Source organism: Helianthus annuus, chromosome 16 (genome assembly GCF_002127325.2).
Source record: "Helianthus annuus cultivar XRQ/B chromosome 16, HanXRQr2.0-SUNRISE, whole genome shotgun sequence".
NCBI lineage: Eukaryota > Viridiplantae > Streptophyta > Magnoliopsida > Asterales > Asteraceae > Helianthus > Helianthus annuus.
The window spans coordinates 173,828,948-173,855,695 of NC_035448.2; the positions used below are offsets into that span (position 1 = coordinate 173,828,948).

General features: G+C 37.4%; 1 protein-coding gene, 2 long non-coding RNA genes and 1 pseudogene across 3 annotated transcripts; 2 read left to right on the plus strand and 2 right to left on the minus strand.

Annotated features, from left to right (window-relative positions):
- Positions 1-2,693: 2,693 nt before the first annotated feature.
- Positions 2,694-3,780, minus strand: LOC110917131. The gene is made up of 3 exons (XR_002580362.2): positions 3,647-3,780; positions 3,442-3,533; positions 2,694-3,237 (listed from the first exon to the last, which is right to left on the minus strand). It is a non-coding gene; the product is annotated as an uncharacterized LOC110917131 (long non-coding RNA).
- Positions 3,207-4,206, plus strand: LOC110917132. The gene is made up of 5 exons (XR_002580363.2): positions 3,207-3,320; positions 3,445-3,541; positions 3,622-3,791; positions 3,903-3,948; positions 4,034-4,206. It is a non-coding gene; the product is annotated as an uncharacterized LOC110917132 (long non-coding RNA).
- Positions 4,207-5,134: 928 nt separating this feature from the next.
- On the minus strand, positions 5,135-8,878 carry LOC110920025 (annotated as a pseudogene).
- A 3,871-nt stretch (positions 8,879-12,749) lies between these two features.
- LOC110917247 (RING-H2 finger protein ATL67) lies at positions 12,750-13,586 on the plus strand. Its single transcript, XM_022161837.2, has one exon. The coding sequence runs from the start codon at positions 12,809-12,811 to the stop codon at positions 13,403-13,405; it is 597 nt and encodes a 198-aa protein (XP_022017529.1). The 5' UTR covers positions 12,750-12,808; the 3' UTR covers positions 13,406-13,586.
- The last annotated feature ends 13,162 nt before the right edge of the window (positions 13,587-26,748 follow it).

The window sequence follows — 26,748 nt, forward strand, 5'->3', positions numbered from 1 at the left end:
TTGAATATGGAGCAGAGAAGAACACTTGGGAGCCTTTAGAATAGCCAGAGATGTGTGTTTGAGTTGTTGTGAATGTTATGCACACAAGGGTGCTATTTATAGTCAAAAACATGATCCAAGATCATTACAACTCAAGCTACAACTGGTTATGGATGGTTGGCATGTGTCCTAGAGAGTTATGGGTCGAGTAGGGGGCAACCATACCTCTGAAAGACCCATTATTACATGTTTTGGCGTTTAAAACAGCCAACAGCCATGTTTCTGTCGTTGGGCGCTGCTTACGGACCGTATGGCTTCGGCCTTGCGGTCCGTAAGCCATAGGCGGATAATTTGAAATCATTCACCTCCTTACGGTCCGTAAGGTATAGCCTTTGCGGTCCGTAAAGGGTTAAAAATAAATCATTTTCAAATCTTTTTGTCATGATTACTAAATCTATGTAATTAATATCGAATCTTTCGTAATGATTTACCTGACCTTTCGGGTTTGAAGGGGTAACTTTGCGGTTTGGCCCTCGGTTATTTACCGATAGGGGCCTCGTGTTATTTACCCGCATTATTAAGTCCCCGGTTTATTTATTTAATTATTCTGAAAGTCTTAACTTTCATTATTGACGCTTTTAACCTTTCTTCTACGAATTCGATCGTAACTTTCCCGTTTCATATCGAAACTTCGCGAAATTTATATATATTATTTTGGTGAGTGTATAATACCGTTACAAAGTCTTGGGAACGTTAAAGGGTCACTCAGAGGTATAATTAAACATGTTGACACAGTTAACCCCTGTAGTTTGTAATCTCTCACTTTCTTCCGCGTCTTGTTTTTGTACGATCTATATTTTATTCGTTTGAAGGTTCAAGCATTATTTAGGGATACTATACAGTATATTTACCCTTGTTGACATTTATAACCCTCGAATTTGCGTACTTTCAAGGTTTGTCAAAATTAGTCCTTTATTTATTATAGATGCCACGTGTAATCAAGCGACACGTGTTAACACATCATTGGACACAAAAATTCGAGGTGTTACAAAAAATCAATTATATTTCTATCAGTGATTGAAGACCCATATATGGGTTTGATTTGGGTGGTTCCAATGATCTAGAAGGGATGAGAGTGAGGGTGAAAATCTTTGCAGATTTTTGACTGTAAAGGACTGTGACTAAAATACCCTTTTGTGATCTGATTTAACTGTAAAAATTGACTAGGTTAGGCTTAAAGGACATAACGTGCTTGATTTTTAAACATAAAGGACAAAACTCGTCAACTTTAAACATAAAGGACACCGCCTGCAAAGAGGCATAAAGATAAAGGACAATTCTTGCAATTCACTCTATATAAAATAACTGTTTTTTTTTTTAAACTTGGAGGCCCTAATCAAGTGGTGGCCCAAAGCCCATGCTTGGGTTTAATTACCCTTGGGCCGGCCCTGGGCTTCTCTTTTTTTAAATTTGACTTGTGAGCGATGGACCGATCAGCTGGTAACTCACCGGAACGGGATGCTCATCTGCTGAAGACGGGGTGCGGTATTGATTTTATTTTGAAAAGGTAGGGCCTACTTGAATAATTTTGAAGTGTAAGTCTTGAACTTGATGAACAAATTTGTTTGATTTGTGAATGTTTGTGTGTGTTATTAGTGGTGTTGTGGCGGTGGGATTTCTGGTTTGGTTGGTGTTTGATATAGAAATGGTGATGGTGGAGGGTTGTGTGATAGAGGTTGAGGATGAAGCTGTGGGTGAGTGGTGGGTGGGTCTCACTTGATCTTATTTTAATGTTTTAATTAGTATTATAAATGATAAGAGTAATTAAGTCATTTCACACCAACTTAACTGAGCAAACTAAAAGACATCCACCCAGGGGACTATTCGAGTAACAAACAATCAAACCACAGGGAACATACATGTAATTTTAGAAAGTTGGAGACTAAAGGTGAAAAACGAACAAACCACAAGGACCATCCGGGCAATTAACTCTTTATTATAATTTATAGATTATAGATAATATACTTTTAACCTATTTAATTTGATTTTTCTTTAAAAACTTATGTTCATTAAGTTAAAAAAACTTAATACATATTATTTTGGAATATTGGATTTTAATAATCAATTCGTTGTTGGCCATCAACAGTCTCAATTTCAAAAATAACCATTGCCACTCCCAACTATTAACATATTGGCCTCTAATGGACCTGACAAACAGAACCCTAACGCCATTAGTTTACGGTCACCGGAAAAAAACGTTTTTGGCCAAAAAAAGGTTACTAAAGATCCGATCTAAGGTTACAAAAAAGTTTGGGGCGAAAATGTTAAGTTTTCCGGCCAAAAAGAAGTTTTTCGATGAATTCAATAATTGGGGCTTTTACTAGAAAAAAATTTAAAGATCCGTAATAAGGTTACAAAGAGGTTTGAGACAAAAGGGTTGAGTTTCCGGCGACCGGAGACTAACGGCATTAGGGTTCTGTTAGTCAGGGTCCTTTAGAGGCCAATATGCTAATAATTGGGACTGTCAGTGTTTATTTTTGAAGTGGGTACTGCTATAAAAGGCACTGTATCATAGAGAACCAAACAAATGGTGACCAAATTTCTGCCGACGTAAAGGAATCCTAATAATTTTTTTTTTAATTCTTCAAAAAAAGTTTTCTTTTTAATTCTTCAAAAAATATGGGTTTTATTCCGGGAGAATAGCAAAAAAGATGTGGATGGTATCGGCCCATGACATACGGGCAAACTAATTATATATATATATGGAACCCATTAAGTCTAACTAACTTTCAAAAAAATCTTGACCATTGAATCTTGCTGAGATTAAATCTCAGCCCTTTAAACTAAAAAAAAAAAACTGCTGTTGTGGCAATTCTGACCAGTTGTTTGCGGTTCCCTTAGCAGGTGGTTATTTCCATCTTTCTCTGCCCATTATCCCCACAACTCAGTCTCCTAGAAACCTGGTAGTGCTCTCAAATTCAGTTAATGCTTGCAATCAGCACCATCCCACGTTTGAGCAGTTTTTCTGTCCATGTTTTTGGCAGTTCAGCACCTAAAAAAATGAGTAGTGGTGGATTTAACTGCCCAGTTCCTAAAAAAATGGGTAGTGGTGGTACCTGCTGCAGTTGTTTTCTTCTATATAATGAGAACTTGAGAAGTAGTCTTCACCGTTCACTTATTTCTTGTCTGAAATAACCACAGCATGGATCACTCACCACCAAAGCCATCAGTTATGCCCAAAGACCAGCCTGCTGGACACTGTAACATGCAGTTAACTACCAAAGTTTAAGATGAAAGCAATGGAGCATATAAAGATGAAAGCAACAGATCTAAATTCCAGGGTATTTTACTTGATAAATTGTTTTGATACTTTTACCTATGAATTTGAGAGTTTCCAGGGTATTTAAGTTGATAAACTGTTTTAAAACTTTCACCTACTAATTTAAGAGTTTCATTTCATACCAGGTTGAGCCAAAAAAGGCCTTGCAACTGATGAGAACGTTGAGACCTGCAACCCGTTTACCAGTCCGTTGACATCCGACTTACAATGTGACCTGAAAGTGTAGGTTAATTATATTTAAAAATGTTAGTAATGAGTTTGATTTGTTCTCATGTATAGTTTTTCCTTTTTGGAACACACAGGAAGATATGGGGTTAAAAACAGTACCTCTACTGTCTAAATGGAAGATCATCATAAAAAAAAACACAAATCAGTTGGCCAAGGTATTCTTTACATCATATTACACTTTCAGTTTTGAAACTCTTAACATAAAAAGGACACGAAGATGATGGTGAAGCATGGTGAATCGAAGGTGAACTTGTATTCATATACTTTCTTTCATTCAGTGTACAAGTAATTAGTTTACAATCTCATCTTTAAACATGTATTTAAAAAGTTCAAATTTCTGCTTTTATGTAAACAGGATTATAAGATGATGTTGAAGCATGATAAACTGAAGGCGGGCTCAAGTCACCTATTTTCTTTATTTAAATTTACAATCTCATCTTTAAAGTTGTAATTAAAGTTCAAATTTTCTGTTCTTAATTTAAACAGGTTTAGAAGATGAGGCCGAACATGATAAATCGAAGGTGAACTCAAGTTCGTGTACTTTCTTTTTTTCAGTTTACCATTTGATCTTTAAACATGTAATTAAAGATTCATATTTTCTGTTTTTTTTTATTTAAACAGGATCGGATCAAATCGAATGGCAAATGGTGTATTTGTAATTTGTTAACCTTAAAAAAACTTAGAAAAGATTTGGATAAGGTTTCTTTAAATATGGTAATTTCGCTTTTTAAATGTTTACACAAGTTTACATATTGTTTTGTTTTAAAAATGTTAATTGGTTTTTAGTGGTTTTCAAAACATATAATGCCTTCTATACATTCTACACAAGTTTCATATTTTTTTATAAGGGGCAATGTGTTTTTCTAAACGGTTTTTAATAAAAGATAGTTTGTCTTTTATGCATTTTACACAAGTTTTACTTCCTTTTTTTTGGTCATTCTAGCATGCACTTGCAGTTAGAGATGTACAAATAGGTTTTTTTTACCAACCAAACCGGATTTTCAATTGGTAAACAAACCAGGTTTTTTTTTCAAACCAGTTCGGGTTTAAAACTGGTTTCCGAGGATCAAACCCCAAACCTATTAATCCGGTTCAGTCCGGGTTATAAACCGGTCTGGGACAAAAAAACCGGTTTAAATCGTTTTTTTAACCGGTTCGGATTATAATACGAACTGGTATCCAAACACTCGGGCCGAGTCGGGTTGAAACCGGTTTTCTTTTTCAAACGGGGTCGTTTTTTTTTCGACCCGGTTTTTTGTACATGTCTACTTGCAGCAACTTAAATGTCTCGCTTGGATTTTTTGTTTTTGCAGTACAAGACTCAAAGATCAGTGAAGGGACAGATCTCGGCAACTGTAGAATCTCACGCTTGTAAAATGTACGTTCTTACTCCACGATAAGGAGTTTAGAGTACATGACCAGTTAACTGCAGATTGTGTTATGTGTTATGACACGTTTGTCGTAAGAATAAGATTTACGAAGGCAAAGCCAAAATAAAGCTAATAAACAGAGATGTGTTCTCTTTTTGAGTTTTTTAATGATGTTTTTGATGCGTTTCTATCATCTAGAATTTAGTACAAAACGAACTTACATGGGTTTTTAGAACTTCCCATGAACCCACACCCAGTGCATAGTCTTCTGTTTACGACGATTTACTGATTTCACACAACAATATTCAAGCTCAACCTACAAAACATATTTTAACACATGTGACTACTGCTTAATGGACAATTAAGTTAAAATAATGAAAACATAAATTTCCTCAAAGAAGATAAATTAACTGAAACCAGCATACAAGTTAGTTGTTTGTCATAAGATGGGAATAAATAATAAATTTTTTTGGGAAAAAAATGATTACCTCAATGAAGCCAGCGCCTATAAAGAGATCACGTGCAATATCTAAAGAAAAAAAGCATGATCGGGTGCCATCAGAACGCTTGTATTCCCGAAATCCCACTTTTTGATCAGCTTCAAATCGAAGCATAGTCATGTCATAAAGACCTGGATCAATCGGCAAACATATTTTAGCACACACCACAAAAACAAGTCGTTAAAAGTTACATCTTGTGTAACATACACATTCCTATGAAAAGATGGACCAATATCATACATGATTAAGTGGATTTTTATGTTTATTAAGTAGTACCGTAATCCCTCAAGAAAAGTAATCCACCAGGTTTAAGAACAGAGAAGCACTCAGCAACAGCTGCAGACATCCTATGAAGTGGTACAGCTGGAGTGTAAAAATCTGCCATATTTTAAATAGTCAAATTAAATTTACAAAAGCAAAATATCAGCAGTCAACGGTTTGGTTTAAAAATGCGCGAGACACTCCGAGGCGTTATTGCGTTAAATTTTTATACCTTTCTTCTTCATTCCGAGAGTTAAAGGATTTGGAAAATGATAACCAAACAACATCTAAAAAATTATGAAACCGGTAATGAACAATATAATAGAGTTCCAACAAAAGAGCTTAACATATTTAAAAGAGCTTAATAGGCATCGAAATTTAGAGCTTATTATACAAAATCATGCTTCAATAACAGCTTCATGTACTCACATAACACAGTCGATCAGCAAACTTAAAAATGAAAATTAAATTAGCAAAACACATATTACACGCATATATCCATGAACAGATATAATTGATTTCCACAATAAACAAAACTGAATAAACCTCCATATCTAGAATTAATTGAATCTTCAAACATGAAAGATTAAAAAACAAATACATAAAACCTAAAAAAGCTAATAAAAAACCCTAACACAAACCAAACTTAAAAAACCATCTTTAGACCTAAAAAACACCATAGAATAACCTAAAATTATCCATCCAAAATACAACAAACAGACCTAGATTTACACTATTACAGCAAAATATAGCCTAATAAATAACCAAATATCCTAATTTTTCGAATCAAAGAGTAGCAGGATACCCACACGCAGAGAACCGGCCCTTCTGCAAATGTCACGTAGCAGGATACGACACATAAGTAAGAAATTTTTTGAATCGGTGTGAGAAATTGAGAGGACTTACGGTGGTGGTTGTTTCGAGCGGTCGTGGTGGTTGCGAACGGCGGTGGTGGCTGCAATTGGAGTCTCCAACTCTCCGGTTAAACGACGATTGCGGTGGACTGGAGGTTGACGGAGGTGGGACGGTTGCAGTGGACTGGACGTCGACGGAGGTGGGACGAAGATGAAGTGGGAGATCGACGATTTGCTGCAGTGGATTGGAGGACTTACCGTGAAACCCTAGATGCGATTTTGAGAGAGCGTTAGTTAGGATGGATTATGGATTTGGATAAATGGATTCATCCACTGGGTTAACTAATGGATAATGTGTCAAGACTTTTGGTCATAAATAAATAAAATATTTTATTAAAAACGAAATTAGAAGGATACAATTTGTGCTAATTAGGTCATAAATAAAATAATAATTTCTGTACATTACACTCTAAATTATTTTAATGTAGGTCATAAATAAAATAATAATTTCTATACATTACACTCTAAATTATTTTAATGTGAAGAATAGTTTACTCAACACCAACGATGTGTTCTACACTATATGTTTGGACATTCTCAAAATTTTAGCAGTTTGACAATTTTCCTAATTTTCCTAAGTTAATTTACAGAATAGGGGGTACTTTTTTGGTACTGATTTGCAGAGCCGTTCCAACGTTTTTGGAGGCCCTAAGCGAACTACAAAGTCAGGGTCCTATTGAATTGGAATAAAGGAATTGAGATTGAGATTTGAGACATTGAATAAACATAGCGATGATTTTTGTTAATCTTGGCCCTAATTTCGCTCAATCCGCAATCAGTTTCACATTGGTTACTCACAAGACGCCGCAAGTAACGATGGTTGATGTGTTGTGCGAGTGGACAATGCAGACTCCTAGTGTAAATCCTAAATCTTGGGCCTAGAAACGTTGTTTAAATGGCAAACAAAACAAGTCTAATATATGAAAGGAAATAAAATTGGAGGCCCTTGTTTTTTGATGACCCTAGGCTTTAGCCTAAATTGATAAGCCTTACGGGCCAGCCCTGTGACAGATCCAATCATCAACACTAAGGGGCCGTTTGGTAGCCTCTTAATGACCATTCAGATGCTACCTCTTAATGGTTTAAAACATCTGAATGAACAAGATGTAACCTCAAGTCTGAATGGTTAAGAGGTAACCTCTGAATGGTAAATCATCATATGTCACATTCTTCTACCTTCTCATTGGTAAAATTGTTAATGGTTCCATTAAGAGGTAGCCTCTTAATAACCATTCAGAGGCTACCAAACAACCCCTAACTAAATTACTACTGACATGTAGAGTTCATACTAAAAAAGTTATTTCTGGCATATAAAGAAAACGTTAACATTAATAGATTTCAAAAGTTAAATTACTTAAAATAAGAAAAGATAAAAATTTTTGATGAGAATTCATATGATGCGCATTATTTGAAATTATTTATTAGAATAAGGATAAAGGATAATATACCTTTTAAAATGTTTGCTATCTTTGATTTACCGACTATTTAACAAATTCAGAAAGACAACGATAATGCACTTTGTTTTGATACAAATAAAATAAAATTATTAGTCATGATTCGTTAGCTAATAATTAATAACATGTTCATGTCTGAAGTTTCTTTGATACAAATAAAAATTATTAGTCATGATTCGTTAACTAAAACAACACCTTACTTTTCATTAAAATACCTCATGCTTGAACTTTCTTTGATACAAATAAAAATTATTAGTCATGATTCGTCAACTAAAACAACACCTTACTTTTCATTAAAATACCAATATAACTTACTTTTTTTATACTTAATAGAGTTAATTACACAAATGGGTCATGTGATTTATACCTAGTTTCGCCTATAGGTACTAACTTTTTTTAACAGGTTTAAGTTTTATGCAGTGCCGTTCCTACGTTTTTGGAGGCCCTAATCAAACTACGAAGTGGTGGCCCTTTTGCAAAATAATCATTTTCAACATATTTAGTAACATACACTAACAACCAAACTCATCTAATCACATTTCAACCCAAAAATCACATACAATCATAAACAAATAACAAAATTCATCAGCTTATGATTAAAACCATCTCACCTCACAATAAGTTTATCCTTGAGCTTCTGCAGATAAATAATCACTGCATCTCTTTTCTTTTCAGCAACAATCGTGGGCTGAAAATTTGAAATGATTCCTTCTGCAGCTTTCTCCGTTCTGTTCCCCTGCTGAATCCCAATTGAACAAGCATCTGATCCCGACGATGCTGGCTCCTCACTGATCAACTTCGAACCAACCACCGCGTCTTGTTGGACTCCCATAAATCAAGAACCAAAAAGGGCACAACTTTTAACAAAACCCAGATTCTATTTCGTCAAAATTCCATCTGGGCATCTCCAATCGGAGGTCAAAATTCGGGAAATTTTGACTTCTCTTCGGTTGAAATTTGAAGGAATTGCAATCGTCGGCTGATTCGAGGGGTTTTTAAACACTTCAGGGTGCGGCTGATTCGAAGGAATTGCAATCGATTTGATTTGATTTTCATAATGCGTAACTCAATTTAGCAGGGCCAAAGGAATATTATTCAATAGTTGGGCTAATATTACTCAAGGAGGAGGCCCAAAATACAAAATCTTGAGGCCCTTAAAATTTGGAGGCCCTAGGCCTTTGCCTAGATTCACAACCCATTGGGCCGGCTCTGCTGATTTGGTACCGACTTTTAGCATTTTCGATACCGGTTTTTACCCTCAAATACCGGTACTGAACGGGTACTGGTACCGGTACCAAACCTACCGAATCAGGTATATTCGGTACCGGTACCCACTTTTAGGGATTTTCAGTACCGGTTCTTTCGGTACCGGATGATACCACAAGTGGTGGCTATCCCTTTCACCCTTATTTTTTTTTATGTAACTACAGGCACCAAGTTTTAAATTGTTTTGACAATATGGACTTAAATTCCACATTTAATGAATATGGAGCTAAATTCCACACAATTTCGTTCTTATTTATACAAATAATATTTTTTTTATAATGCGAAAAATTAAATAAATATATTATTACTTATTTCATTATGATATTTAAATACCGGGCCACCAAATGGGTATAGTAGTATTATGTTTATTTTAATGAAATAGACACGCCAATGAAAGTGAAAGATTGTTACTATCATGTACTTTGGTTTCACGGATTACAAGGAGCAATATACACCGAATGGGTATGGTAGTATTATGTTTATTTTATTTAATGAAGAATGTGTTTTTGTTTATAATGTTTGGGATTGCTTATTTTGAGCTCCTTTTAAGTTTTTGACTTCATAAAAGTTAATAGGTCATTTTTGTAGTGTTTGGATAATGTGTTTTTAGAATGAGTTTTAGTGGTTTGAAAAGAAGAAAAGGAAAAGTTAGATGGTTGCAACCTTTTCAAAAAAGGATATGGAAAAAAAGAAAAGGAGAAGCGTTCCCGAACACCCTCAATATACATTATCTTTGTTTGTTACGTTGTTAACGTAAGCCGTCCAACGGACGGGTATTAAACTAGTTGTCTTGGTTGACTGTTATCACGTATCACATACAAACAAACATTTCGCTTTTCCGTATCAATATTAAACAGGATATTTTTAGTTGCATGTTCCTACTTTTTTTATGTTTTAAAAATGGATTCAAATCGGTTGGTATTATCAGCTAAATCGGCTATCAATGATATCATCAGTATTATAGAGTCCAGTCTAACTAGAGTACCGGTTTACTTTTCGAACCGCTGGAAAATTCGGTATTACCGGTGCATACCGATGAACCGGCTTCTCTAACACAAGGTGAAGGTATGATTATTGGTGAATAAAACATCTTATTTTATATTGTAGGAAACAAAAACAGTTATGTTCTTGTCAACGAGGATGACGATGATAGTGAATTTCAATCTTTAAGCAATTGTGGATTTTTGCCTTTAATACTCTAACGTCATAAACATATCGTAGACATTTTTTAAAAAACTATTTTGTTGGAAAATTGATTTTTGTTTATGAAATGATGTAGTTTTAGATTATTTTTTGAGTTAAAGCTTTATTTTTATGGAATTATAGGATTGATTAGTCGTCCGGTTAAACCGCCGAGTACAAGTGGTTAAATCGTTTATGAGTCTAACCCAAAACATATAAAAGTCGATTTTTATAACATTGTTTTTTCCTTTATTTTTGTCTTTGGTCTCCAACACTTGGATTAAACTTCATCTATAAAACATGTTTGCACAAAAATTTAATTAAAATTTTCTTTTTGTATAAAACGTTTGATGTTATATACTTATACTAGATTATTAGACCCGTGTACTACACGGGTTTAAGGATATAAATTTATAAATTATTGAAAAGTATATTCTCTTCAAAAATTTATATAAGTGATTTTTTTACCATAGATGACGCAATAATTGGTCATGTGTAAAAACTGATTCTTTTAGGATCACACCAACTTTACTTAGAAATTGTTCTATACGTTTATTTATCGTCATGACAAAAAATAAAGCGAGAGAAAACTGTCTTCCTTCCAATTTAAATGGAATCCTTCTATTTCACGGTATTAAACGAAATCTAGGGATAAACGTTCAAGTGCAAGTATTAGTTCCGGATAATATGAGTGTCTCAATAACCTGGTCACCCGGTGATAGGACCTCTAGTCGAGTTCCATTACATAAACCATTCTTTCGATCAATATTTCTTGATAACGTCACTGGAACACTGAACTTTGGTAATTATCAATGGTTTGGCAAACCTAAAAATATAACTCAATTTAGGACATCCGGTGAGTATAGACTTGCATTAAAATTATTATGAAAATATTCTATCCTTATACCCGTTTATTACACGAGTCTAATAACATTAAAAGTGTTTTCAAAGCACGGAAGTAAACCGGTTTTCAAATATCGGATTAACCCATTCTTTACCATTTTTATTATTATAATATAAAATTATAATTTATTTAATAAATGTTTTAAACATATAGTAAAAAAATCATTTTAAAGAATAAGAAGATGTTATCACATTGACATTATTTGAAATTGTTTATTATAAATAGAGTTGTTACTAATAATTAACTATATATTTTAGATAAGTCAAAAGTAAATAATCATTATCTAAGTATTTGTTAGTATTAAATTGTAAAGGATTTTTTTATTGTATTATATTAGTTAATTAATTAATAAGAATAATAGTAGTAAATTGAATAAAAGAATTGGTAATGTGGCATTAAGTTGGCTCTTGTTTTTGTATAAAAATGCCATGTGACATTAATTATATTTTTTTTATCCGTATTAGATTAGATTAGATTTAACATTTTCACAGCAAAAAATAACCCATCAAAGTTAAAAGAAAAACCACATATACATTTATAAAATATGTTTGCTTTGTTACCTAATTGCTTTGTTACCTAATTTCCCAATTTGTTAGGTGTTTAGGTTGCATTTGACAATCTTTACATAATCTATTGACATTCCTTGCATTCAAGATCTCGATTTTGATATTAAAAACTATTTAAGATCTCGATTTTGACATTAAAACGTTACCTTATAATATCTTGCAAGTGATCTCGATGATGACCACAAGATTGTAAAATCTCGATTCTTTCCAATCTTATCGTGAATTAGTGAATCAAAAAGATTACAAAATAATATAATATAACTTAATATATACAAAACTACCAATAGTAGTAACTTTTAATTTCTAACATATGATAGATTATGATTAATTTGATAAAATTACCAATAGTAATAACTTTTAATTTCTAACATATGATAAATTATGATTAATTTGATTTAAAAAAAAAAAAAAAATTTAATTTTTCGAGAAAACCTTACAAAGTCCGGCCACCCAGGTACGCCTATTGACAAAATGTCACTCACATCGGCAATCACAAGAAATGCTGGTGACCTAACTCATCACCACTTTCAGAGAAAACCCACAATCCGAAGACCTACTATGATAAAACCTATGACTCGCACATGATATATTGTTACGAACAAGACTCCAACTGACGAACTTCCCTGAAAAATTCACTGAGTAAAAAAATATCTAAACTAAACAAAGCATGTAAAATTCGGTTGAGTTTTCGTCCAAGTTCCGTTTATCGTTTAAATGGTGACAACGATCGCCATTAAATGAGACTTCCCTAATTTCTTCTACACTCATTTAATGCTTCAACTCATCAACCCAACGACCTTCTAAAACCATCTTCCATACAAATGGACCACCACCTTTCACCACAATGTCCACCACCACCACCCACCTCCCACCACCACCACCACCACCACTCCCCACCACCGCCCATTACTACATAACAAACCTCGGCCTCGGATACGCCATCGCCATCGCTTTCGGCTTCCTTGTCCTCTTCTCCTCCCTCCTCCTCATCTCCTACATCTGCATACGACACCGCCATACTCAACATAACCATATCCGAACCCATAACACCCGTGGCGTATCGAACAACAACAATAACAACAACGTTGTCCTCTCTAATATAATATTCATTGACGAAGATGCGAACGAAGACCAGGATGTGGTGGTTGGTTTGGATCAATCTGTGATCAACTCGTACCCGAAGTTTGAATACTCGAAAGGGGTTAAGAAGGGTTTCGACACGTTGTGTGCAATATGTTTGTGTGAGTATAGGGAAGTGGAGATGTTGAGGATGATGCCTGATTGTAAACATTGTTTTCATTTGACTTGTGTTGATGCTTGGTTGAAGCTTAATGCGAGTTGTCCGGTTTGTCGAAACTCGCCCCTTCCTACGCCTTTGTCTACGCCGTTGGCCGAGGTTGTTCCTCTTTCGCAGTACTCAGACGGCCGACACCGGAGGTGATATTGATATATGTTGTGTTTTGTTGTTATGGGTTGGTGTTTTGTTAGGTTTTGGTATGGAATTTGTGTAAAGGTGGATTGTTTATTGGCTTTGATTTTGATTTTGATTGATTAATATTATAGTCTATAAGTTTTGTGTATAATATTTGATTGATTTGATATGTTGAGTTAACAAACAAATTTATGATTGTGTTTTGATTACAAGTACAATATTGATCATAAAATTGTTGTTTCTGGTTGATTTGATGATGTTTCTTGTAGCACATGGATAAGATTCAGTATTTGAGATCTAGTGTCAAATTAGATTTGTTTTGATTGGATGAAGCAGGTTTTACTGGAGTGTGAAATGTAACCGATTTGGATCTGGGCCAAAGTCGGTAAAGTTCATCTTCAAATTAATGACCTGGTATTTGAGCAGAAAAAAAAAAAGGGAAATTCAAGATATTAGTCATTTTGATCAAGCAAATCACCCAAACGGTCATTGAATTTTGGTGTTTGTTTTTTTTGCCATCGGCTACGGCTTAGCATGCGCTTTTTCATGGCTTAACCTCACTCTTGACGGCGGTAACAGCTTAGTCTACACTTTGGGCGGCTTTGCCCCGCTTTTGTTGTTGGCTACCACTTAGTTTGCGCTTTGATGTCCAACTAAAAATCAATGTCTAATGTTTTCTTTGATCAAAATATCTAATTTTATATTTTTTCATGAAAAAAAATCAGGGAACTCAAAACAAAACAAAACAAAACAAAATAAAACAAATAATAAATAAGGTTGTATCATATTCTTTTTGTTAACTGTCTTTAGGGTGTAAGGGGTGCTCACCTCTTAGGTGAGTCCCCCCTCTTACACATAACCAACCCGAAAGTGCCACGTCAACTCCCCTCTAACACTCCCCTAATACCCCTTTTTGATGGCGGCACTCCCCTCTTAGGTGAATTGGTTTTTTTTTTTAAAAAAAAAAAAAAAAGCTGTGATTGGTCGCCGCCTCTCTCTCTCCTCCCTCTCTCTTCGGTGAGCCGCCACCGGGAATACTCCCTCTCTCTTGGTCACCGCAGTGATGGCGGTGTCTTACCGCTCGGGGAAATCATGCACCGCATGGGGTTGCCGAAGGCACCCCGTGCACCCTTAGTGTAAGTAAGTGTGCATATGTTTTTTCATGTAAAGAGTCAAATCAAATCATTTGTTTAACATCAAAAAATAAATCATTACAAAATCGCATATTATTATTGTTACTATCATATTTTAAATTTTAAATAGAACAAAAACTAATTCTAGAAAACACGTAGTAAAGTAAATTTGAATGCATCAACCTTGTTATATTTAAATAGAAACATATTATAATAACCAAGACAATGACGTAAAGGACAAGTGTTTTTTTATTCATTGGTTAATGTTGTATTTTTATGGTTTTCAAATATTAAATTATGTTGGATCGAGTGAATTCAAAATTCTGTAAGAGGCTCTTTGTTTAGCTCTTAATGATTTAGAGTTTTTACTGGTTTAACATTTAGTGGTTCAGATTGTTTGTTTCGCGAGCAGATATCTAAATAGTTCAAACATTTAACTCTGAATGGTTAAGCATTATACTAAGGGGCTGTTTGTTTACCTCTTAATGAGGCTCTTAATGGTTTAGAACTCTTACTGGTTCAACACTTAATGGTTCAGACTGTTTGTTTCGTGAGCAGATGTCTGAATGGTTCAGACATTTGCCCCTGAATGGTTAAGTATTATACTAAGTTTGAATGGTTAAGACCTCTAATTTGAATTGGTCATACATTTGCCTCTGAACGGTTAAGCAATTATACTAGGGCTGTAAACGAGCCGTGTCGAGCCGAGCTCGAATTTCAAATCGAGTTGAGATTTGAGGCTCGAACTCAACTCGATTAAAATACGAGTTGGCTCGGCTCGGCTCGATCTAGCTCGAACTAACAAAGAACCGCAAAATTTACTACTTAAAAAGCCCTAAAAATGAATCTCTTCATAGACTTAGGGCCATAATTACAATTTAGTTTAACCAAATGGCTAAATATGCAAGTATAAATAGTTAGCTCACTTTGTACATTGTCTTTACCTTCTTTTATAGGGGAGATACTCTCTTGATTTTTGTCTTCTGAGCGATGTGGGACAAAAAAAAATGAAAGATGTAAACCTTATCGAGCCGTCTCACGAGCTCACGAGCCGAGCCAAGCCAAGCTCGAGCTCGGCTCGTTTACAAACCGAGCCGAGCTGGCTCGTTTACAACCGAGCCAATTTCGAGCCGAGCTTTTTTCAAACTTTTTTCGAGCGAGTTTCGAGCGAGCTGCGAGCCACGAGTTTTTTGAACACCCCTACATTATACTGGCTCTTAATGGTTCAGATCTCTTACTGTTTCAACACTTAATGGTTCAGACCTCTTACTTGTTCAGCACTTAACCATTTAGAAGTTGTCAAACAGCCCTGAGTTTGAATGGTTAAGACCTCTAATCTGAATTGGTCAGATATTTACCTTTAAATGGTTAAGCATAGTGTCTCTTAGTGGTTTAGACATCTTACTGGTTCAGCACTTAATGGTTCAGCCCTCTCAACAGTTAATCATTCAGAAATTGCCAAACAGTCCCTAACTGTTGTCTTTTCTTCCATCTAACTACTTGCTAGTTACAAGGTTTTAGTTTTATTCAGACTGCGGGGTATGGGGCGGGAGTTTGGGCGTGGGTAGCGGGAAAACGCCCAAGCCACCACCCCGGGTGGGCATTGGTTTCGGCGTGGCCCTTGGGGCATGGGTTTCAAGCCGGGCGTGGGGCGGATTGGCTATCCTAGTTGGCTGAATATCATTGGCTCACCCGCCACGTCATAGCGGGCCATCCCAAAAGTTTTGAATTTTTAAATTCAAACCGTTGGCTTGGCCAAGCGGTCACCCCAACTGGTCACCCAAACCCCAACATCCTCTATAAATACCCCCAAACCCCAACCGGGTGGTCCATCCCAACCCCCACCGTGGTCTCAAAAATTCGACAAAACCCACCCGCTGCCCCAGCCGGTCACCACAAACCCAACATCCCACGAACCCGCTATGGCATCCTGGACCCACCACGAAGAACTTGCCCTAGTCACAAGCGTCGTTGACGCTATGAAGGGGCGGCCACCGGGCCAAACCAAATATTGGCCGGAAGCTTTCGCGGCCTACCGACTAAACGTCGGTAACGACCGTCACAACATGAACGCGTGACAACATAAATGGCGCGAGCTACGTCCCAAGCTCGACCGTTTCAAGGCTTACTACGAAGCCGTTCCCGGGGGCGAGTTAAGCCACGAGGACCGGGTGGCGGTGGCGAACATAGAGTTTCGCGGCAAGGAAAAAAAGGCGTTCGACAAGATGGACCTTTTTGAAATTTATTTAACGCTTTAGGTTTCTTATTTTGTAATTTTTAGGTTTATGTAATTTTATAAATAATGAAGTTGTATGTTTTTTTTTATAAATGTTTGTGTGATTTTTTTAAATTTTGTATATATTTTTTTTTTATAAACCACCCTGCCACGCGGTGCACCCAACCCAAGCCCAACCCACGCCCCACCATACCCCGCGGACACGTACCAGGCAGTGGGGGGGGGGCTCCCATTCCACGTGTCATCACCCGCCCCAACCCACGGCCAACCCAAACCCCACCATACCCCGCAGTTCTCAAGTCCTCCCGTTCTAAAAAAATAATCGAGACACATAAATGCAGTTCTTTAAAAATAACATTTTTTAATATTTAGAAAATCATTTAAAAAAAGGAAACATTTTTACTAAAACACTGAAATAAATACAGTAAATAATGATTGTTTTTTGATATATTAATCAGATACAAAAAAGACAAACAAAAATGAGAAAAGATTAGTCATTTTAGAGCCCTATATTGCTAAGTTTGATCCATATAACTTTTTTCAACAGGGTCTTTAATGTGTTCGTTTTCAAGGATATATGTTTATGAGTGTAAAGTTTTTCAATTTGTGTGTAAGTGATTAATATGATATGTTATTGGTGTTTAAAGAGTTTTTTTTTTTTTTTTTTTTTTTTTTTTTTTTTTTTTTTTTTTTTTTTTTGCAGAAGTAGGGGGTTTGAGCCCCCAAAGAGTGGTTTTAGGTGGCATCCAAGAGAATAAGTGATTTTAGGTAGATTGCTAAATGATTCAGTGAGCTTCCTCTACATTTCTGCCAAAAGCTGAAACCATTTCCACTTTTCTGACAGATACATGAACCTCGCTGTTTGCTTGTGCCAACTACTGAACCTCGCTGATTCAATCAGCAGTCTTCTAAGAAACCTCGCTGAATTGAACCACCATTTACAGAGCTTCGCTGATATGATGAACAAATTACTAGAGGTTCGCTTATTTGATGCACAATTTTATCAAGCTTCACTTATTTGATGTACAACCTTCACAAGCTTCGTAGATTTCCTGCACAAGCTTCAAAAGCTTCGCTGATTTCATATACAAATTACTAGAGGTTCGCTTATTTAATGCACAATTTTCTCAAGCTTCGCTGATTTCCTGCACAACCTTCACAAGCTTCGCTGATTTCATGAGCATAGTTATAAAAGCTTTGCTGAATTTTGTTTGAAGGTGTAGCAGGTTCACATGGGATGCTTTCCAGAGTTTTGTTGTCTTCCATCACTCACATGACATTGGTAACTTAAAATATAGAGGTTCACATGTGATGCTTTTCTGAAATTTTGAAGGTGTAGCAGGTTCACATTGAGTGACAAAGTTTGAATTAGTGAAACTGTATTTTTTCATAGAGTAGTCTCTGCAACCATACCTTCTGATATGCAAAGGGAAATAGTAGCTTAAACAGAGCCATCTAATCACCCTAAAATTCAGAATAGTAGGTTTCAGATCATCAATGGAATCAAGATTCCTTTGTTGCTACATATACGTACATACAATGGGGTTTATTGATACAAACTTAAAAAACGTAGCTAAGAAATTTTCACACAAACCATCAAGAAGAAAACCTCACCCTAGTTTAAGCACGCACAAGAAGATCTCAAAGTTAAAAATGAGTTATCAGTTGAATCCTGTTGAATCCTGGTCCTCTCAGTAACGAGGTTTTGTTTTTACACAAGAAACACCGCGCGTTAGAGGTTTATAATAACCCCAAAAAATTCCGATCATCCATAAATATCAAGCATTCTGATCGTTCGTTTTGGAAGTTGGTGAGGCAAAAGCCTATAGGACCACGTGTGGAAGGTTATATACGTGAAGCAGGGTTGCTTGATAGTGGGTACCGTTATATAGACCACGCTTTAATAACGGCGTTGGTGAGCGGTGGAGGCCTGAAACCCACACGTTTCATCTTCCAGTGGGGGAAACAACTGTCACATTACAGGACGTTAACGTCTTGTGGGGCCTGCCAATTGAGGGGGTGCCGGTATGTGGGGCGGATAATGCCCTAAAATTTTCTGAGGCTGTGGAGAAGTGTGAACGCCTGCTTGGGTTCACTCCAACGGATAATCAACTCAGCCGTAAACGAATTAGTTCTGTCCGTATTATCGCTGAGTTAGATTCTACTTTTTCTGAAGTTGAGGCTACGGACGATCAGTGCATTATACGTGCACGTTTAATAATATTTTATCTAATAGGTTGTACAGTTTTTCCAGATAATTCGAACAACTGGATTAATCTTCATTTTTTACAATACTTAGAGGATTTAAGTTCGTGTGTTAATATTAGCTTATTAGCTGGGGCAGTGCTGTTTTAAGCTGTCTCTACAGAAACTTGTGTAACGCTACAGCACCCGATGCCGTAAACGTTAGCGGACCAATGTCAATTCTGCAAGTCTGGGCCTGGGAGAGGATCCGTTGTGTTGCACCGGAGCCCTACCACCGGTTTAATTACGACGCGCCTTTAGCTGCTCGGTATGTTGTAAGCTGATTAAGTAAATTATAGAAACTTAAATATATAATATTAATTTTTTGCACTTGTTATTTTTTGTAGCTGGAAGGGAAACCTTAATCATGTTGACACCCCCACACACTGTCTTAAATCTTATCGATCTCAACTTCAGTCGGTTCGCGAGGAGATGGTACGCTAGTTATAGGAAAATACACATTTTTTTATGTAGTTGTTTCTAAACTATTCAAATTTTTAATGCAGTTTAATTGGACACCGTACGATGATGTTATCGGTAGACTCCCGGAAATTTGCACTAGTGGGAGTTCTAGTTGGAGGAGCACATGCCCGCTGATTTACTGGGAAATGGTCGAGCATCATTACCCGCAACGGGTTATGCGGCAGTTTGGCATGGTTCAACATATACCTCCCAGTATACCATTAACCGTTGAAGAGCTTGCCAGACTGCATAAAACGACCCGGATTGGGAAAACTGGTTGGGACTGGACCATACGACACGATGTTTATCTTTATGCTTGGTACCATCGTCATGACTCGGTTGTCGAGGGAGAAACAATCACCTCTTATCCGGTCGCAGACGATTATATGTCTTGGTTCATGAACCATACAGTGCCCTATTTGACAAATCCAAGGTCTTCGGGAGTTCCAATGCGTGGTTTCCAAGATGATGGGGCTCGTGCCCAAATGCTGGTATATATATATATATAGGGGGCTGCTAGAATGAGAACCACCTCGAGTTGTAAGAACCGCGAGAACTACACCCCACGGGTGGGCGTTCACCATGATTTTTTTTTACAACTAGATGTGTGTATTATAAACACAGCCGTAAAAAAAAAATTTTAAACGCCGCGGCCGAGGGGGTAGTTTTTTACACCACAAGTTTGGTGTTTTTAATTTTTTTTTCTTTTTTCTTTTTTTTTTCACCAAACTTGTGGTGTAAAAAACTACCCCCTCGGCCGCGGCGTTTAAATTTTTTTTTTTACGGCTGTGTTTATAATACACACATCTAGTTGTAAAAAAAAAATCATGGTGAACGCCCACCCGTGGGGTGTAGTTCTCGCGGTTCTTACAACTCGGGGTGGTTTTCATTCTAGCGGCTCCCTATATATATATATATATATATATATATATATATATATATATATATATATATTAGTTTAGATTTATTCATCTTAGAAAGTCTAAATTAATACGTTGTGAACTAACTCTTTTTTTTATTTATTTAGACGGATGCAATGGGGGTAATACAACATTGTGAACTAACTCTTTTTCTTATAAAAATGGATTTTATGTAAGTGTTACCGTATTGATGTCCCAAAACAGAGGGTAATGTTCCTTTAATCCAATCGCAAAAGGTAACGCACGGTGGTTCGGATTGTCACCCAGAAGGTCCAGGAATTGCGGTGGCAGAATCGTCCATGGAAACAGTTGTTCTGGTTTTCTAGATTTTGTTATCAAAACCCATCTGAACCTCATCATTCTAGTAACCCAACCACACACATGCTGCAATTAATGCAATAACAATTAATGACTTTTTTTTTGCAGTAGCTATACTTAAAGTACTTACCAGTGGCGACAAGTAACCGTAGTTCTCGTATCCAAGTAGTGCACCCCAAAATTCCGAGCCGAGTTGTCTTCTTCCGAGGAATCCACTATAACAGAAAGAAGAATCCCCGTTTTGATAAAATGCCATTGCATTTTTTGACCATGAACTAGAATCTTTTGTTGGGTGATAATACCGGCGTCTCTTACTGGGGATATTTTCAGGGGGAGTTTCGGGAACTTCCTCCAGCTCCAAGAACGAGTTTTCTGGGTCCCCCATTTTATGTGGTAAAGACTTGTTGGGTGTGTTTGGTGCAATTTGAGATAGAGGTATGTGCCAATATTTATAGTGGAGAGGGCATCTCTAGAAGATTGCCAGGTGTAATGGAACCAGTGGGTCATCATTTATTGAAAAAGTATTTTAATAAAATAACTAGTTTACCCAGTTTGGTTTCCACATCCAACACCAACTAAAATTACATTTTTAACTCTAATTTTTTCTCTATATAATCTCTTACAAAGCAGCCCTCCATTGGTCCTCATCACTCTTCCTTTCAATACCAATTCTTAGTAATGGATAAGCGGAATGGTAAGAAACGGTTACCTCCCTTCTCCCACTTCCAAAACAACTGCATGAGTGAAGAAGACATCAAAGCTTGTTTGGAATGGGAACTACCCCCAAAGCTTCCTGATTTGCAGGTAGGAAAGAAATCGGAAAAATCAGAAGCTGTCAAGGAAGGAGGTTCGTCTTCCGGTCCTGTTGTGAATCATCAACTGGCGAAACAGATGGACGTTCTTGGCAAAAAGAAACAGGCTGAAGAAATCCCCGTTGAAAAAAAAGTTTGGATTTATGACAACCGAGTGTTTGATTTCAACCCTAACCCGGAGGAGGATTACGACCTAGAAGTCCTGAAGGATGCTTGGAACTATGAGGAAGAAGAAGAAGAAGATGATTGGTCCTGTGTTTGGCACAACCCATATTCTGGAGAAGAGTCAGACTCAGAATTATCATCTAGAGGTGACTGCCATTGGAAATAGGGTTGCTTGTTTTGTTGCAGGATGTTTGTTGTATTGGTGTTTAGTTGAATGTTTTTTGTCGTTTGTTGTATCAACACTTTATGTCCTCGCCGGGATTGTCTTTAGTTGAAGGTTATTCTCGTTTATTGTATCAGCACTTTATGTTTACTAGTATTCTAATAATTACCCCTAGACTTCTCCTCTCTATAAATACCATCTCTCACACCAATATGTCTTCACATCTTCACCTCACCTCATAAGTCATTCGGATGGCAGATGGTGATAACGAATTCCACATTCATTTTCATTTTCATATACATGAAAGGGAGCCAAACCCTGCAAATGTTAAACCACAACCCAATCTTAACTCTGTTGTACCACAACCCAACCGCAACTTTCTTGAACCCCAACCTAACCGTAACCATATTACTCGACAAGCAAAGCCTAACAGTGTGCTCCCCTCCATTGAACAGCTGCGTGCCCGTCCCGGACCTTCAACGGTAGACCAACATCGTTACCGTCTAGATCATCATAGTCAGGAAAATCATAATCAAACTTCCTTCATGGCAGCACCACAAAACCCCTCTTCTGTGCTAAACCCTAGCAGCCCGTACATCTCAGTTGTCGAAAGGGCAGCACCACAAAACCCCTCTTCTGTGCAAAACCCTGGTGCTTCACCCCTCGACCAACATCCTCACCCACCACCATATGTTGAACATCAATATCGATATCCTACCTCCTTTGTGCAACGCCCTCAACGTCCTTGGATTGTGTAGAACCCTAACCCTGCATCGTCAAGTGTTTTACAACCATACCCCCCGATATGTAGGTTTGGATGCATCTACCATAGCTTGTGCTACCACCAATACGACAACGATCGTGACTCTAATGCATTATCAGATGATGCCGTCGTTAGTGATGATCCATGGGAACAATATCACAAGACTGACAACGATTCTGATTCATCCTTTTGATTCCAGAGAATGACTTAGGGGTTCCTGTATTGGTAGATGTATTTTGTGTTCGTGAATTCTCCTAAATTAAAATAAACCGCGTAATGTTCTTTGATGTTTATATTATTGTGATGGTCAAGGTCTTAATTGTTAAATTACACCAACTCATAATTCAAACAGAAATACCAAACACAAAACATAGGAGGATACATATCTGCTGTATCAACGTCTCTGGAATGATAGGCCTAGAAGTGACATCACAAGAAAAGATAACACTAAAAACCACAAACGAACAACAAAAACATAATAAATTAATGTCGGCCACAGGTCTTCCTGTTGTGGCCTGTTTCTCCACATCTGCTGCATCGACGGACCTGGGGTTCGTCGTGGTAGTTGACATCCATCTCATTTTTAATTCTTCTTACACGAACCCTACCACGGTGTGTTGTAACCCTTGAAGGGTCCCCTTGAATTCTCCACTGCGGTTCTTCCCACTCTTCCTTAGGGCCTAGCGTGTAAAAATGCCCGCTGTACTGTTCCCGATAGGTAGTAGTGTGGAATTTTGAATTCGTAACCTCGTGTGGTTCCTCACCCCTCCATGAGCAAACAGCAATGGCGTGAGAAAAAGGAAATCTAAGCATTTGCCATTTCCCACATGAGCACCACCTACGAATGTATTCAACGGTGTACTCATTACCACCATGATCGTTCGCTTCGTCCCTTGAAACAACTGAGTAGCGAGCATCTATGACATCATACACAGACACTTCATGTTGCATTGCCACTGAATACAGTTTGTTAAACCTGGACCAAATGCGAGGGGGTAGAGGGGTGTTGCAGGTTTGGGCCATGTGCGAGTGCTTGGCATACTCGGATACGTCTTTGGTAAACGTATAATGAATTAACGCTTTTATAGGAAGCAGTCTTGCTTCGCGTGAGACGTTATTCATAGACTCGGATATGTTCGTCGTTAGGTTTCCCCAACGCCTGTTTCTATGATCATGAACAATAGTCCACTTAGTTTTGTCGATGTTGTTCAGATAGTCCCAAGCTGCCTGATCTAGCATCCGCATTTCCCTCACAGCCCAACGATACTTCGATGGTTGACTTGTGTTCCCAATCATCCAACACATCTTTCTAAGGCTTTTACTCTTATACTTTCCACTGAAATTGCTTCTTACATGTCGAAGACAATAACGATGGTACACCTTCGGTTCCTTCCAATCTTCGAGGTTCTCCATGGCATTAATTATTTCAGCATGACGGTCTGATAGAACACATATTTTACTAGTACAGTTTGTGGTGACGTGTTCCTTCAAATTTTGGAAAAACCAACACCAACTATGGACAGTCTCTTCGTCAACCAGAGTGTACGCCAATGGCATTATGTAGTTGTTGGCGTTTTTGGTTACCACCACAACCAACAACTTGCCGTGGTACGACCTTTCAAGTGTGTGCTATCCACGGAGATTACAGGCTGGCATAGACGGAATGCACTAATAGAGGGACCGAAGGCCCAAAAAACATATTTGAATGTTGGATGTCCTGGAGCCGAATGTGGGTGATGAAACCAGTTAACCACCGTACCAGGGTTTCGAGACTGAAGCCGTAACACGTACTTCGGGAGCTCCGCAAAGTTGCTGTCCCAAGTTCCATATATCCTCTCAATTGCCTTTCTTCTACCCCGCCACGCCTTTGTATACGTAACATCGACGGCCATGGTTTGCTTTATGAACGTCCTGATGTGTTTTACCTTAAACGCGATGTCTGTACGAATTTGTGGAAGGATGTTTGCACCGATATCCTTAGATCTAAGGCATCTGTTGTTGTTGCGCACCACGGTTGAATAACAACTGTGGGCAGGTGCCCAGTTGGTAATCTGCCACAGGTGTTGGAGTTTTTGTTTTGATGCGGTTGCACGCCATTCACAAACAGGAGCACCATGGAAAGGGTTTTTATAATTTTTGTTTCTCGTGTAGCATTTAACTTTGTATAAAGTTGGTTTGCTATCCACCACGAATATTTCCCTTCCTCGGCGAATGTTCCACTCTCTAACAGCAAGGTCAACATCCTGTTTGGACGTGAAAAACATCCCCAGACGAATTTGTTTTGATTTGGGATTCCATATGTCCATTGGGTTATCTTCATAATCCGGACACATGTAATCCCTAAGCTCCTCATCCTCTTGGGGGTCGTCATGTGGACCTGCAACGATAGGCCTAGAATGCGTTGGCTGAGACAAGGTCAACGCAGTTTGATCGTTGACTGCGGCCTCATCGTCAGAAGAGGCTTCATCTGATGGGGGGGGGGGGGGGCTCCTCAGTTTCTGAACTGTCTTCTGTGTTGTAACCTTCTGACTCATCAAAGCCGTCGTTTTTGTCGTCACCAACGACAAATTGAGAAGCGGGACCGACTAGGTTCTCAACAGACGGCATGAGGTGGTGTTCTTGAGTTGTTTGCCCATCTCCTTCACCATCATCATCGGATAACTGGTGGTTAACAACATTACGTTGTGTTATGTCATGGAGAAGGTTTGTAAAACTCATATGACGGAGGGGATTAACTGCCTCCCATTGAACGTAGATCTCGGCAATGAAGTTGCCTTCAAACACTTTGGCTAAGTAGTGCAACATCTCAACGCCATCTTCATTGAAAATTTTTGTTGTCTGAGATGTCCCTTGATATGTGTACCCTAATAACATCGAAACCACAACGGATTCTTTCTGTAGTCGAACATGATTACAGATTGAATCGACCAATTCCTCATAAGACATTTTGTGTCGCATAAAGAATGTGGTTGTTAGCATGGATTGGTCAAATTGAACAACCCCGTTTACAAAAGAAAAGACACCACCCCAGTAAAGTCTAACGAGGTATGGCCGAAAAGAATCCATTAACTAACAATAGGAAATTTGGCCGAAAATTGATAGGATAAAGTGAAAAAATAAAAGTTGTTGTGGTTATTAGGATGAGCTGAAAAAGGAAGGTTGTTTTTGGTACTTCAATTTTATGTGGGTTGACACCCTAATCCCACGGGTATTTATAGTGGTGAGGACCCAAATTATAGTTGGGTATTTCACAAACATTTAAGTAATTCTAAAATATTACAGTATTATTTGTATTACCGAACGGGGTTTTCTTGTTTATGTCCGTTCTTTAAAAATTTGTTATATACTTATAATTTAGTCTAGTTTTATTAATACTTGTTGTTGGGTAATTTAAACTATCATATTTGATTGTCTTCATTCGAAGGTGTTTCAATACCCACTACTAAAAATAGAACCATTTAAACTTTGCATATGAAATCTGAAAATAGAACCATTTGAAATAGAACCATTTAAACTTTGCATATGAAATTAAAGGATGTTACCCTTTTAATTATAAACAAACATTTAAAATAGAACCATTTAAACTTTGCATATGAAATTGTTTTTCCATTTAAGTCTACTTTATTAATTCGAACATACCCACTACTAAGAATAGAACCAGTTAAACTTGCTGTGGGTTATGATTAAAATCATTCCATGTGAACCTACTACACTTTCATAAAATAATCAGCAAATAACAACTATGCTCATGAAATCAACCAGGCTTCATAACTTTGCATATGAAAAATGCGAGGTTCTTCAAGATTGCAGTTCAAATAAGCGAGTTTCTTCAAGTTTGCAATTCAAATAAGCGAGGTTCTTCAACATGGCTGTTCAAATCAGCGAAGTTTATGAAGATGGCTGTTCAAATCAGCGAAGTTTATGAAGATGGCTTATTGGATTAGCGAAGTTTTCAAAGATGGCTATTCAAATCAGCGATCTTCTTGTACTTGCCTGTTCATGCACAGAAAACTGAAACTTTTGGCAGAATTGATATTGAACTTCGCTGTTTTGAATTGCAAGTTACCTAAGATTGCTTATTTTTTTGTAGTACACCTAAAGGTAATCTTTGGGGGCTCACACCCCCTAGTTTTGCA